Genomic DNA, 15,824 nt, shown 5'->3' on the forward strand with positions numbered 1-15,824 from the left:
CAGGGTGGGACCACGCTGCTGGCATCGGCATTTAAAAAGGAGATAGAGCAGGTTTTAAAGTAGAAACTGGGGGAAGGCCGACAATCGTTCAAAAACGCATGGTTCAGAACAAGGTATCTTTCAAAGATATCACCCAAACAGTGAAGATAGGGTGTCCCGATAGCAAAGTGGCAAAAGAGACCATAGTAGGTCAGGTGTCCTTAAATAAATATCAGACAAAAGATTGCAGATTAACACTGTCAACTACAGAGCAAGATGTAAATAGGAACAACAAACATAGTTTGAAATGTCTGGTTGCAAATGCCAGAAGCCTGAGAAATAAGATGGAAGAGTTAGAATATATTGCACTAAATGAAAAATTAGATATAATAGGCATCTCTGAGACCTGGTGGGAGGAGGATAACCAATGGGACACTGTCATACCAAGGTACAAATGATATCGCAGTGAAAGGGTGGATCGAATTGGTGGAGGGTTAGCACTGTATGTTGAGGACCTTGAATCAAATAGATTGAAAATTTTGCAGGAAACAAAACGCATCTTGGAATCCCTATGGATTGAAATTCCATGTGTAAAGGGGAAAAGGATAGTGATAGGAGTGTATTACCATCCACCTGGCCAGGATGAACAGACAGATGTAGAAATGTTATCAGACATTATGGAGGCTAACAAACTGGGCAACACAATAATAATGGGTAATGACTTGGTAAATGTAACATCACGACATGCTAGGGAGGTAAAATTCATTGACGAAATCAAGGACTGCTTTATGGAACAGCTGGTACAGGAGCCAACAAAAGGAAGAAAAATTCTAGACCTAGTCCTTAGTGGAGTGCGTGATCTGGTGCAGGAGGTAATGGTGCTGGGGCCGCTTGATAACAGTGATAATAATATGATCAGATTTGATATCAGCTTTGGAGTAAGTACTCACAGGAAATCCAATATGTTAGGATTTAACTTTCAAAAAGGAGACTGTGATAAAATGAGAAGAATGGTAAAAAAAAAAAAAAAAACTTAGAGGAGCAGCTGCAAAGGTCAAAAATTTACATCAGACGCGGATGCTGTTCAAAAATACCATCCTGGAAGCCCAGGCCAAATATATTCTGTGTATTAAAAAAGGAGGAAGGAAGACCAAACGACAGCCGGCATGGTTAAAAAGTGAGGTGAAAAAAGCTATTAGAGCTAAAAGAAAATCCTTCAGAAAATGGAAGAAGGATCCGACTGAAAATAATAAGAAACAGCATAAGGAAAGGCAAGTCAAATGCATAGCGCTGATAAGGAAGGCAAAGAGGTACTTTGAAAAATAGATTGTGTTGGAGATAGAAACACCGATGCCAGAAATGGCTTTGTGTCAGCTCACGTGGAGGGGCATAATTGAACGGGGTGCCCAAGTTTTCCTGAGGGTGTCCTCGCAGGACTTCCCCTGTGAAGGGGCGGGGAAACCCGTATTATCGGACGCCCAAATCTCAACATTTAGGTTGACCTTAGAGAAGGTCGACCTAAATGTTGAGATGGTCGTCCCCGGTTTTCGGCGATAATGGAAACCGAGGACGCCCATCTCAAAAACGACCAAATCCAACTCATTTGGTCGTGGAAGGAGCCTGCATTCATAGTGCACAGGTCCCCCTGACGTGCCAGGACACCAACCGGGCACCCTAGGGGGCACTTTAGTGGACTAACTGATGCACTAACTGAACGGAAAAAGCCCTTCGCTTACTGATCCCTTAGTGATTCGGAAAGGAACGGGCATGCATGAAGGAAATTGCATGCAAATGAGCTGCTCACTGTTAGCTCATTTGCACACAATTTCCTTCCTAACGAGGGGAAGCCATTGCAGAGCAGCCAAGCATTATGTGTGGCTGCTCTGCGCATGCCAAAGACAAGCTGCATGTATAATAGCCGCTTACAACCTTAGAAAAATACAAGTCCAGGTGAAAACGTCCAAGTACTCGTCAGGGACGTCTTTTTATTTTTCTTCTTCTTCTTCTTTTTAGAGTATGGGTGAAGGACGTCCTTTGCTATGCCTCCGTCCTTGCGACGGCAGTTGAGGACGTCCAAAATGTGGATGTTTCTGTGAGAAGGACGTCTATCCCTTTGCTATGCCTCCGACACCCCCTTTATTTATTTGGAATTTGGATCACAAGTAGCAGCAGTGGGATTTGCAAGACCAGTGCTCTAACCACTAGGCCACTCCTCCACTCCACTCCCTTGAAATTTGGCCGTCCCTGTGGGGGGACAGTTCAGGACGTCCAAAATGTTTGAAAGAAGGACGTCCACGCCTTCGCTATGCCTCTGCTGACACACACACACATCTTCCCCCCCAGGGACGTGCATACTGCTGCGATGGACCTGAGTATGATATTTGAAGCTGGCAATAAAAGTTTTTAAAGTTGTTTTTTTTTTCAGGGTAGGAGGGGGTTAGTCACCACTGGAGGAGTCAGGGGAGGTCATCCCTGATTCCCTCCGGTTGTCATCTGGTCAGTTCGGGCACCTTTTTGAGGCTTGGTCACAAGAAAAAATGGACCAAGTAAAGTCGGCCAAGTGCTCGTCAGGGACGACCGTCTTTTTTCCATTATCGCTCGAGGACGCCCATGTGTTAGGCACGTCCCAGTCCCGCCTTCACCACGCCTCCGGGAACTTTGGTCGTCCTTGCGATGGAAATCAGTTGGGGATGCCCAAAATCGGCTTTTGATTATGCCGATTTGGGTGACCCTGAGAGAAGGACGCCAATCTCCTGATTTGTGTCAAAAGATGGGCGCTCTTCTCTTTTGAAAATAAGCCTGAGAGTGTGCACCAAATGTCTAGCGGTCATAGCAGCATACTTACGCAGACTGGGAGTGTATGTGTTTCCCTATCTGGACAATGGCTGGTCAACAGTACATCTCAGGAAGAAGTGGCAGAATCGATGTGCCTTACTATTTGGATGTTAAAGCTACTAGGGTTCGTGATAAACTATCCCAAGTCCCACCTTCTCCCAGTCCAGTGATTGGAATTCATCGAAACCTCTCGATACATTGCAGACTCGGGCTTTTCTCCCACGAGTGAGAGCAGAGACCTTATTGACTAGCTGCGCAGGTTTGAAGCAGCAGGCGGGTCACAGCTCGGTGAATGTTGAGATTGATGGGCCCATATGGCTTCAACAATGTACCTCACACTCATGGCACATCTCTATTTGAGAGAGTCCAAGTGGACCTTAGCTTCCCAGTGTCTCATGCAGCTGGCAACCTAACAGATGTCATCCAAATTCTTCCAGAGTTGACTCATTCCCTGCTCTGGTGGACAATTTGGACAAATTTGACTGTGGGACTCCTATTCCAGATTTCACCTCTTCAGAAGATGTTAACAATAGATGCGTCCAAACTGGGATGGGGAGCTCATGTAGATTGACTTCACACTGGGCATTTGGTCAGCTCAAGAAACAGATCTTCACATCAACCTACTCGAGCTGAGGGCCATTTGGAACTTTCTAAAGGCTTTCAGAGATTTGACTACATAACCCAGTTATACTGATTCAAACAAACCAGGTTGCAATGTTCTATGTCATCAGGCAGTAGAGTACGGGGATCCTACTCCACGTGTCAAAAAGCAATGGGGATATGGCAGTGGACCCTCTTGCACGAGATGGCACTTCAAGCCACATATCTACCAGGAAAAGACATCTGCCTGGCGGACAGACTGAGCAGGATTCTTCAACCACACAAATGGTCCCTGAGTAAGGGCATAGCCCGCAAGATCTTCCAAGAGTGGGGCACCCCCTCGGTGGATCTTTTTGCCATTCATCTGAATAACAAGGTTCCTCAGTTCTGCTCCAGGCTCAGATCACATGGACTAGCATCAGATGCTTTTCTCCTGCATTGGGAGGTGGGCTTGCTGTTTGTGTGTCCTCCAGTTCCTTTCATAGAGAAGACTGCTGAAACTCCAGGAATACTGCAGAACTATAATCCTAATTGCACTTTATTGGCTGAGGCAGATTGTAAGCTCTTTGAGCAGGGATTGTTCTTCTATGTTAAATTGTACAGCACTGCGTAACCCTAGTAGCGCTTTAGAAATGTTAAGTAGTAGTAGTAGTAGTATACATATTTGTATCTTTAAGTCTGTTCCCACACTCCATATGACCATTAACCATTTTAGTAGCTGTTCTTTGGATTGAATCCAACCTATTTATATCTGTGTGAAGGTGCAGTCTCCGTAACTATACACAGTACTCCAAATGAGGTCTCACCAGAGATTTATTCAGAGGCAGTATCACTTCCTTTTTCTTGCTGGCCATTCTTCTGGCTTTTGCCATCAGCTTTTCTGTCTGCCTGGCCACCTTAAGATCATTAGACATGATCGTCACCAGATTCCACTCTTTTTTCATGCACAATACTGTACCGCTCCTTTGGGGTTTTGCAGCCCAAATGCATGACTCTGTATGTTTTAGCCTTAGCATTTTTAGTGGCTATTTTTTCCCTTTCCTATTCAGTTCCCTGCAGTATACAGCCCTTCCTTCAATAGCAATAGCCAAATGTGACTTGACCTTGCCGGACATAACCCTTGGGTTTGTTGGCAGGATACCATGGTGTCCGCTCAGATGGTGAAGCCAGTTTGCTGGAGAGGACAATGGAAAGTTTCCGCAAGGAAGTGGAGCGAAGGGATTGCTACAGTGGCACAGTGCTTCTGCACAGTCTCAGTGGAGGCACCGGATCTGGTAAGAAAAAAAAATTGAATTTAAAATGTTTTATTCTTATAGTTCTGTAAAGTGTTTTTAAGTCGAAGTGCTGTATGGATTTAACAAAGTGGGAGGAGGCATATGTCGTTAAAACGGGGCCCGTATACAATGCAATATCTAACCCAGAAAATAAAAGGCTTTTATTTCTCCTAGCAAGATTCTCTGCAGGAAGCATTAGGAATCTGTAGTGTGTTGAGTGTACAAGTGTATTACAAATGAACAGACTTTAATCTGCTAACAGAGCTCTTCACAAACGCTTGTTTTGGAGTAAAAAGGAAGTATAGCATTAAATTATGTAAGTACAAAATGGGGGGGGGGGGGGGGGGGGGGGAAACAGTGATAGATCTGACCAAACATATGTAGAATTACTGAGTAACAGCACACAAAGCTTCAAGAGAGGATTTGCCACAAGTAAATGAAGATTTGCCTGTGGAAATCCTCCTTCAAAAATTGACCTCAGCCCTTGGTGGGGAAATGAATGCTCAATGCTGACAGTGTGTACCTATTTTTTGTCATTGGAAAAATGGATGACAATGGGGATAGAGCTAGGGCTAGCCAATGGAAATATGCACAGTAATTTCGGTTTGCAAACCCCGTGCCTGCATGCCAAAAAAGACTCCCTGCAGCACTGACGGCCAGACCATTTTGGAAAAGCAAGCTCCTAGAGGAGTTTCTGTTTGAAAAACGTCTTGCAGGCCTGTGGGAAGGCTGAAAATTACTCTTTAAATAAATAGATTTTTTGAAAATAGAACATGATAGTAATCAGGTTAGGGTTGCTACCAAGGCAGAATTCACATCAGTTAATGGTGACACGTGGAGGGTAATTTATAAAATGGTGCCTATATGGAGCATCTAAAAAGTCACTTTTTTTTATAAACACGGTCTATGTACCTTTATAAAATAGACTCCCAGAATCAAGCCCCAGCAGTGCACAAATGCTTATGCACAAATTTATATCTGCTCCAAATATGTAGATTTCTATGTTCTGTATGCATGAATGCAAGTATTTTCTGAAATATATAAATATATTGCAGTTCTACCTCCTGTTCATTCAAACTACACCCCTGGGATTATGTACAGCCCAACTTGTTCCCACACGTACTTATCAAATTATCCAGCCAAATGTGTGATCATAAGAGCCATTTTCTCCATGTAGAACATGTTTTACGCATGGAAAATGCTTTATAAAATTAGTTCCTTAGCCAGGGTTTTATTCCACATTAGCTGGCTTCTAGAGGGAGCTGTAGTTTGTGGTCCCTGGCTGGGGTTTGTCGCAGGAATGACTAGGTCAAGTTGGGAAAGGGTATAAAGATAGGGGGGGGGGGAAATAACATCTAGTTAAAAATAAGGTGTACGGTGCTGTGGCCAAACAGAGGCCAGCTCTGATTGAGCTGGAAATCCAAAAAGAGCAAAATGAAACTGCAGAGCCAAAAAAGAGAACTTGATAAGTGGTCAGAAGGTTGCGTTTCTTCTGCTCTCATTACTGCAGGATGGCTTGTTCCAAGAGCAGCTTACATAGTAACATTTTTTTTTTTTGTTACATTTGTACCCCACGCTTTCCCACTCATGGCAGGCTCAATGCGGCTTACATATTGTACACAGGTACTTATTTGTACCTGGGGCAATGGAGGGTTAAGTGACTTGCCCAGAGTCACAAGGAGCTGCCTGTGCCTGAAGTGGGAATTGAACTCAGTTCCTCAGTTCCCCAGGACCAAAGTCCACCACCCTAACCACTAGGCCACTCCTCCACTCCATAGTAGATGACGGCAGAAAAAGACCTGCACGGTCCATCCAGTCTGCCCAACAAGATAACCCATATGTGCTAATTTTGTGTATACCCTACTTTGATTTGTACCTGTGTTCTTCAGGGCACAGACGTATAAGTCTGCCCAGCACTATTCCCGCCTCCCAACCACCAGCCCCGCCTCCCAACCACCGGCTCTGACACAGACCGTATAAGTCTGCCCAGCACTATCCCCGCCTCCCAACCACCAGCCCCGCCTCCCACCACCGGCTCTGGCACAGACCATATAAGTCTGCCCAGCACTATCCCCGCCTCCCAACCACCAGCTCTGGCACAGACCGTATAAGTCTGCCCAGCACTATCCCTGCCTCCCACCACCGGCTCTGGCACAGACCGTATAAGGCTGCCCAGCACTATCCCTGCCTCCCAACCACCAGCCCCGCCTCCCGATCCTGACTAAGCTCCTGAGGATCCATTCCTTCTGCACAGGATTCCTTTATGCTTATCCCATGCATGTTTGAATTCCGTTACCGTTTTCATTTCCACCACCTCCAATCAAAGAGCTTAAGCTGCTCTCTGATTGGACCCTGCTATTTTAGTTTTGTGATGGTATGTGGTCGCTTTCCAGGCAGATCAGGATACTTTTCAGTTTATGTGGTACATTGTGTAGCAGTGGCGTCGCGAGGGCAGCTGACACCCGGGGCGGGTCGCCGCTGCGCACCCCCCCCCCCCCGGGTGCAGCGCGACGCACCCTCCCCCCTCCGTAGCGCAACACGCCCTGCCGCGAGAACATACCTGGAAGGCGGTGAGGGGCGGGTGGGCGGGCCAATCCGCCGAGAGCACGCCGCTGGGGGGTGTCGGCGCCTCGCTGGTTCCTTGCTCTCGCCCGGAACAGGAAGTAAGGCTTTCAGTAGAGGAGGGTAATTCGCTTGGTACAATTCATCCAGTCTAGATGTTACATTAATCCCCAAATATTGTAAAAGGGAAGTAGCCTACCTAAAGGAGAAACTGTTCCGAATAGTGGCCTCATCATGTTCCGAGAACAAGACTTTTAGTATCTCAGATTTCCCCTTATTAATTGAAAAACCTGAAACTTCCCCCAAAGCATCCAAAATATGCATCATCCATGGAAGGGATGACGGGGGATCTGAAAGAATAAATAACACATCATCTGCAAAGAGCAGAATCTTTTGATGGATACCCCGCAAGTAAATCCCATTATTCTCTCACTCTGATGAACCATTTGTGCAAGGGGTTCCATCGCCAAGGCGAGTAGAAGGGGGGACTGTGCACAGCCCTGCCTCACCCCTCTGGCTAAACCAAAGCTATCAGTGTAAGTGTCATTAATACGAAGACAGGCCATGGGGTCCATGTAAATTGTTTGTGTTGGAATGTAATTGTATTTTACATGCATTGCCTGTCACCTATTATTTCTCTGTGATTACTCTGTGACCTCTGATGTGAATTACTTAGAGAGGTCACACAGCTATGCAACTTCCTGTGGGGGATAGATGCAGCAGATGCAGCACATGGAGCACATGGAGCTCATGATCTCTCCTAACCTGAGAGGATCTATGGTGGTGTGAGCATCCATTACCATCTAAGCACATGGAAGGAGCTGATAAGACAAATGTATAGTAATATGTATATATAAGCCTGTCTGATTATAATCTAACTACAAACTGTGAGTAAACAGATGTTTTGTTACTTCAACTTTAAAGTGACTCAGCAGTGAATTATTCAGGGGTGAATGAGAGAGAGATGAAGAAAGAAATTAACATTTCTAAAGCTGAAGCTGTGTGTACTAAAATCTGCTAATTATTTACTACAAATAATCCAACAAAAGGGTTATGGGCCCAGGGCCAGGAATTGAAAAAGAAGAGAAATATTACCAGGCAGAAAAAAAGGCCACATTTTTCTCTTAAGTTTTAAAGGAAAGATTCAGTCTGTCTCTCTCTCCCCCCACACAGCAGACAGAAGGCTAAGAAAATGGCTGAGGGAAGAAATTCACCATTTTTCTATTCTCTCAAGGTGCCTAAATTAACTGAGTTTAATTATCAGCAGTGGGAACTAAGATTCATATGTCTCCTTCGAGCAAAAAGATTAAATATATGCTTAGACCAAGACAGAACAGCTGAAAATATGGCTGAATGGGACAATGCAAACTATTATGTGAAGTGCATGCTTTTGGAAGCTCTCTCAGAGAAACAAGCCATATTAGTGGAGGGAAAAGATACACCAAAGGACATTTTATATAAACTGAGAACTATGTATGCAACTACATATGCAAAGCAGCAACCAATTTGGTTGGCAGAGTTGAATGAAACCAAATTAAGGGATAAAAGTAAATGTAATGATCACATTATGCATCTTATGTCTTCATTTCAAAAGTTAGAACTTTCTGGAATTCCCATGTGTGATGCATTGAAAAGAGCATTTCTTTTTACCTCACTATCAAAGAAGTTTGATGTTTTTAGGTCTGTAAATGAGGCCATTGAAGGGCAATCTTTTGAACAGACAACATCAAAACTAAGGCAGGAATGCATAATAAATGATTCTGAGGAGATGTGTTCTCAAAGCAAGTCAGAGAGAAATGAAACAAATTTCTTGGCAAAGAACAGAGGAAGGCGGAGCTATGGGAAAACTCCACCCAAGGGCAAGCTGATTTGCTACTCATGTGGAAAGGAGGGACATGTATCTAAATGGTGTAAGGAAACACAAAACACTCCCTCTAGCTCACCTAAGCCAATGGAACTAAAGAATTTTCAAACCAGGAAATGTATGAAGGACAAAGATAAACACAAGGGCTTTCTAATGGCAGAAAAATCTTTGACTATGGTAAATAATAATTCAAATGAAAGTACTTGGATTTTGGATTCGGGGAGCACATGCCATTTAACCAATTGTAAAGATTTCTTTCAGGAAATGTGTCCAGAGGAAGGTATTCTTAAAACTGCAAACGCAGGGACTGCTCAGATCCAAGCAAAAGGTATTGGATTCTTAAAATGCAAAGTGTCTAATGAAGTTAAAGAAATTCCTGTAAGTGATGTCTTGTATATTCCCCAAGCAGTTTGCAATATGCTTAGTGTATCTACATTAGATAAGAAGGGATTTGTGATTCATTTTGAAAACAGTAAGTGCACAATCTCTAAAAATGATGAAGTGTATGCTGAAGCTTTTATGCATAATGATGTTTATAAACTGAGCATTTCAGGTGAAGCCTCACATATGGCGCAAGTAAGGAAGAATGATGGTAAATGTAGTCTGGAAATCTGGCACCGCCGCCTGGGACATCGTGATTCTAAGGTGATCCAGGATCTTTACAGTAAGCAACTGGCCACCGGCATTCAGATAAGTGCAGATGCTGGTAAAATGGAGAAATGCATAGACTGTGTTACTCAAAAAGGTGTAAGACCCTCATTTCCTGCATACACAGGAAATAGGAGTAATAAAGTGCTGGACTTAATACACAGTGACTTATGTGGACCGTTTAATATCCCATCATTGGGAAATAACAGATTTGTGCTAATATTCTTGGATGATTTCTCTAGATATTGTGTGGCCTATTTGCTGAAAGAGAAAAGTCAAGTCACAGACATGCTGAAGAAATACGTAGCCATGGTGAGCAATAAATTTGAAAGAAAACCAAAGGTTCTTCAGACCGACAATGGTGGTGAGTTCACTTCACAAAGCATGCGCACATTTCTAGAACAAGAAGGCATTCAGCATATCACAACAGTAGCTTATACACCAGAACAAAATTCTGTTGCAGAGAGAAAATTTAGGTCACTTGTGGAAATGACCAGATGTATGCTGTCAGATAGCAATCTCCCTAAAAGACTATGGGGGGAAGCCATTCTCACAGCAGTGTATCTACAAAACAGAATGCCAACTAAAGGCGCTGAGCGCACACCACATGAGACATGGCATGGTAGGAAGCCAAACCTGTCACACATAAGAACATTTGGAAGTACAGCATATGCTCATGTACCAAAGCAAAGAAGGCATAAGCTGGATTCCACAACAGAAAGGGGCATTTTAGTTGGCTATGCTCCAGGACACAAAGGATATAGAATTTTGAATCTGAAAACTGGCATTGTTGGCATAAGACATGTTACATATTTTGATGAAAACAAAAGGGTTGATAAAGGCTGGATTATCCCAGATGAGCCTTATCATCCAGAATATGAAACTAGAACCATAATAGACATGCCAGTGTATATAAATGCCATACCAAGGCAGATGTCTGAAAGCAACTCATCTGTACCTAACGAGGAACAGGCAGAGGAAACAGACACAGAAAGGATCATTGAAGAAGACAGTACAGTTGGAGAAGGGGAATCAATTGGAGAAGGACTCTCAGATTTAGAGGATGCGGAAAGGTCAGACCAACCTGTTGTCAGACGCTCATCCAGGGAAAACAAAGGTGTTCCACCCCCAAGACTGTCTTACCTAACAAAGTCAGCAGAAGCTCAAGAGCCCTTAACATGGGATGAGATTGAGAAAATGCCAGCAGAAGAAGCTGCTGAATGGCATAAAGCTGCACAAGAAGAAATTGATGCATTGGATAAAAATAATACTTGGATTCTTACAAAATTACCTCCTGGCAAGAAAGCTATAGGATGCAAATGGGTATTCAAGTTAAAAAGGAATGCACAAGGAAAAGTGGAAAGGTATAAAGCCAGATTAGTCGCAAAGGGATATCTTCAAAAATATGGAGAAGATTTTGATGAAGTGTTTGCACCTGTAGTGAAACACACGACAATCAGAACACTTCTGAGCATTGCAGTCTCAAAAGGCATGCAAGTCAAACACATTGATGTGAAAACAGCGTTTCTTCACGGAGATATAACTGAAGACTTGTACATGGAACAGCCAACAGGTTTCATAAATACAAAACAAAGACAGCTAGTGTGTAAATTAAACAAAGGTCTTTATGGATTAAAGCAAAGTGCAGAATGTTGGAATGACAAATTGCATGAAATATTGACAAATTTAGGATTTAAGCAAGGTGAAGCAGATAAATGCTTGTACACTAGGTGCACAAATGGACAATATGCATACATTTTAGCTTTTGTTGATGATCTGCTCATTGCAAGCAAAAGTGAGCAAGAGTACAAGGACATTGTAAAGTGTTTAAACCACAATGTTGAGATAAAAGAACTTGGTAATGTGTCATACTATCTTGGTATAGAAATTGAGAAACAAAATGATGGTTCTTATTTTCTAAGCCAGAAGCAGAAAATAAATGAGCTTATTGAAAGTTTAGGTATGCAAGATGCCCAAGTTGTAAGCACTCCCATGATCACTGATTTTCTGAAGGATGAAACAGTAAGAGAACCTTTACCAGATAACATCCAATATAGATCAGCCATAGGTAAGCTTTTATATCTAGCTACCACATACAGGGCTGATATAGCAAATGCAGTAGGAATTTTGAGCAGAAGGGTCAGCTCACCTACCAAATCAGATTGGACTGCAGTTAAAAGGATGGTAAGGTATTTAAAAGGTACCATTGATTGTAAATTAAAGATTTCAGCCAATAGTAATCCAAAACTAATATGTTACTGTGATTCAGATTGGGCAGGGGATCATTCTGATTATAAATCCACAAGTGGATATGTGTTTATGTATGGAAATGTACACATTTCATGGGCCAGTCATAAACAAAGTATTGTGAGTTTGTCTTCTACAGAAGCTGAATACGTGGCCGTATCGGAAGCGTGCAGAGAACTGATGTGGATTGAAAAACTTTTGCTGGATTTTGGAATAGCTGAAAAGAGACCAATCCAGTTAATGGAAGATAATCAGAGCTGCATCCGACTGTCACAGAATGACAAGGTTCAGTCACGCACCAAGCACATCGCAACGAAATACCACAACGTGCGAGAGTTGGCGAAAGAAGGGGTCATCAGTCTACACTATTGTCACACCAGTGAGATGACAGCTGACATCATGACCAAACCATTACCCAGAGAACATTTTGTGAATCTGCGTATAAAGCTTGGACTTTGTATGAATAAATAATTGCATGACAGTTATGCATGAGAAGGGGTTTGTTGGAATGTAATTGTATTTTACATGCATTGCCTGTCACCTATTATTTCTCTGTGATTACTCTGTGACCTCTGATGTGAATTACTTAGAGAGGTCACACAGCTATGCAACTTCCTGTGGGGGATAGATGCAGCAGATGCAGCACATGGAGCACATGGAGCTCATGATCTCTCCTAACCTGAGAGGATCTATGGTGGTGTGAGCATCCATTACCATCTAAGCACATGGAAGGAGCTGATAAGACAAATGTATAGTAATATGTATATATAAGCCTGTCTGATTATAATCTAACTACAAACTGTGAGTAAACAGATGTTTTGTTACTTCAACTTTAAAGTGACTCAGCAGTGAATTATTCAGGGGTGAATGAGAGAGAGATGAAGAAAGAAATTAACATTTCTAAAGCTGAAGCTGTGTGTACTAAAATCTGCTAATTATTTACTACAAATAATCCAACAGTTTGTACCCAATGCATATAGTGCCCTGTAATGCCCACTTTCTCTAGAGTTTGTAACAGATAGGGTCAATACACCCTATTGAAAGCTTTTTCTGCATGTATCCCTAAAATCAATGCCAATGCATGTCCCTGACCCACACTCCAAAGAAGATGGCACACTTTCCTAATATTATCAAACGTTTGGTGCCCCCTAATAAAGCCAGACTGGTCATCATAGACCAATTGTGGCAAATAAGTTTGCAAGCACCTACCTTAGTTGCCTGTACAGGCTCAATTTGCGGTATATCAAATGTGTGGAAATAAATAAAATAGCCAAAATTTTTGTGAAGACTTTATACAGTATCAAACAAAGAAATAGGTCGATAGGACTCGTATTTGTCTGGGGCTTTCCGGGCTTTAATAAAACAGTGATGCTAGCCTGCCTCCAGGAATCTGGTAAGGTTGCCCCTTCCTCCCAGCTATTAAAAAGGCTTGTTAAGGGTGACACCAAGTAAGCTTTATAAACTTTATAACATTTTGCAGTAAACCCATCCAGGCCAGGGGCCTTGCCAATGACAGATCCTGAATAGCCCTTTGTTTAAGATCAGTCACAGCCTCGGTTCCCTGTTGTTCCAAGGGGCCCTCCATCATCAATGCCATTTGCTCTACTTAACGGTTTGACGACCTTGCTGGTTTACATGCATACAACTGGAGGTCTGGCTTCACTTTCTTGCCCACCATCAGGGTAATGCAGCCTTCCAGCTAGTGAGATGCATGGATTTGACCTCTGAGCACTGCAATAAAGATGCTTATTGTTGTTAACTATCACAGGGCTGGAGGGAGCTCAACGACTATGCAGCTATTCAGCAAGATGACATCACTTCCTCAAAGTGGCCCTTTTCTAATGGTGTTAACTATTCTTTTTTTTTTCTCCTGGTTTCTCAAGAAATGAGCCCAGATAAGATGGAGTATATATACTTTGATGTTTTTATTTTAATAGCATATGTTGAAGATGAATCAGAGTTTCAGACCCCTGTGGTTTCAGAAGAAAAAAACAATTTCATTTGGAGAATTAAGTTCTGCCATAATCATAGGAGCCAACTTTTCAAAATTATTGGGGGTGCTAAGACCAATGGAAATAACCCCTCCCTGGACACATACAAGGAATTTTCTCAATATTGGGGGTGCTCAAGCACCCACAGCACCCACAGAGTCGGCTCCAATGGCCGTAATGTAGTGCTTATGAACTTATTGCAGCTGAAATGAAGGGTGACAAATTTCTGATGGTGTCAATTAATGTCCTGTTGTGGATGAGCATATTGATGGCTGAAAAATGCTATCACAGTCTCAAGCTTCTGGCAAAACCACAGTAATGCAGCTTGCCTGGGTCTGTGGCCATGACAGTAGATCTTGCCATATAACTGTAGCTGTAAGAGCATGAATTTGTTGTGGTTGAGTTCACTTAGCAAAGGTCATTTGACTGTTCTTTCCATGTCACATGTTAGACTTCACAACTGTATAGATGGTTTAACTCTCATTTAACAGTACAAAAAAAGTGGGAGAGCGACCAAGGTTACCAAAGACAGGAAGATGTGCCTTAATAAAAGAGTTTATTTGGGGTGTGAAGACGACACAACGTCGTGTTTCGGCCGTTAGGCCTGCATCAGGAGTCTCTTGTGCAAGATGTTGCTGGTAAATGTTGAAGACAATCTTCAAAGTAGCACATCAGTCTCTTGTATGAGATGTGACTGGAAGATGATGGAGAAAATCATCAGGAGTAGCGCAATAGTCTTTAGAAAGACTGTTGGGAGCGTAAGCACGTAGATCACAATGAACTTCTGCGTGCACTGCAAAATATCCCTCATTCATACCGGATATTTTGCGAGGCAGAAAGGGCGGAGCCTGGAGTGGGCGGTGGTGGAGAAGGGTACTGAGAGAGGAGGGATTTGTCCTGTGAGCGGAGGTTTCGAGTAGGGGCGTAAGGGGAGATGAGGGTAGAGAGGTAATGAGGGGCTGCAGATTGGGTGCATTTGTAGGTTAGTAAGAGAAGCTTGAACTGTATGCGGTACCTGATCGGAAGCCAGTGAAGTGACTTGAGGAGAGGGGTGATATGAGCATATCGGTCCAAGCGGAAGATAAGACGCGCAGCAGAGGTCTGAACGGATTGAAGGGGGGATAGATGGTTAAGTGGGAGGCCAGTGATGCATAACAAAGGGCTAATTATGATGGTGAAGCAAATAAATAGCTACAGTCATCAGGCACAATCATAAGGTTTGCATTGTAACAGGGAACCTCTTATGGTAACAAATCTATTGTGTAACTAGGAATTGTGGGTGGATTGTGTGCTCAGTCTTCGGAAGCTTGTCCTAAGTCGGTAGAAATTTTGTGAAGAGGTAAGATTTCAGTATTTTGCAATATGTAAGGTAGTTGGTTATCCTCCTCATGTTTGAAGGTAAGGTGTTCCAGGATTGGGAACCTTGTGATGTAGAGAGATTTATATATTACTCCTTTAAACTTGGGAAGTGGAGTAGAAGGTAGTTTTGAGTGTTCGTCAGGGCATTTCTGAATGGAAGGTCAATTAATGAGGTCATATAGGTGGGGTGTAGTCTCTGGAGTATTGTGAAGACAAGCGCGAGAATCTTGACACTTATTCTGGCTTATATGGGTAGCCAATGTAGTGTTTAAAGTAGGGGAGAGGCTCTTTCGTAGCGGGAAGACCTGAAGATCAAGTGAGCGGCTGTGTTTTGGACGGTTTGTAATTTTTTCAGGCTCAGGTCTTTCTAACTTGTATATAAACTGTTACAATAATCCAGCTGAGATAATATCAGAGTTTGGACTAAGAGATGAAAAGTTACAATAGGGAAGAGGTTTCTGTTTC

At 42.9% G+C, this 15,824-nt stretch overlaps 1 protein-coding gene across 4 annotated transcripts in view; it reads left to right on the forward strand.

Annotated features, from left to right (window-relative positions):
- The window catches only part of LOC115465994 (tubulin delta chain-like), a 145,908-nt gene that overhangs the window by 62,980 nt on the left and 67,104 nt on the right, over positions 1-15,824 (forward strand). For all 4 annotated transcript variants that reach the window (XM_030196945.1, XM_030196953.1, XM_030196928.1 and 1 more), the window contains one exon: positions 4,551-4,688. In XM_030196945.1, the coding sequence (XP_030052805.1) occupies positions 4,551-4,688 (138 nt within the window). The remainder of the gene's footprint in view (positions 1-4,550; positions 4,689-15,824) is intronic.

This window comes from Microcaecilia unicolor, chromosome 1, assembly GCF_901765095.1.
Source record: "Microcaecilia unicolor chromosome 1, aMicUni1.1, whole genome shotgun sequence".
NCBI classification, from domain to species: domain Eukaryota; kingdom Metazoa; phylum Chordata; class Amphibia; order Gymnophiona; family Siphonopidae; genus Microcaecilia; species Microcaecilia unicolor.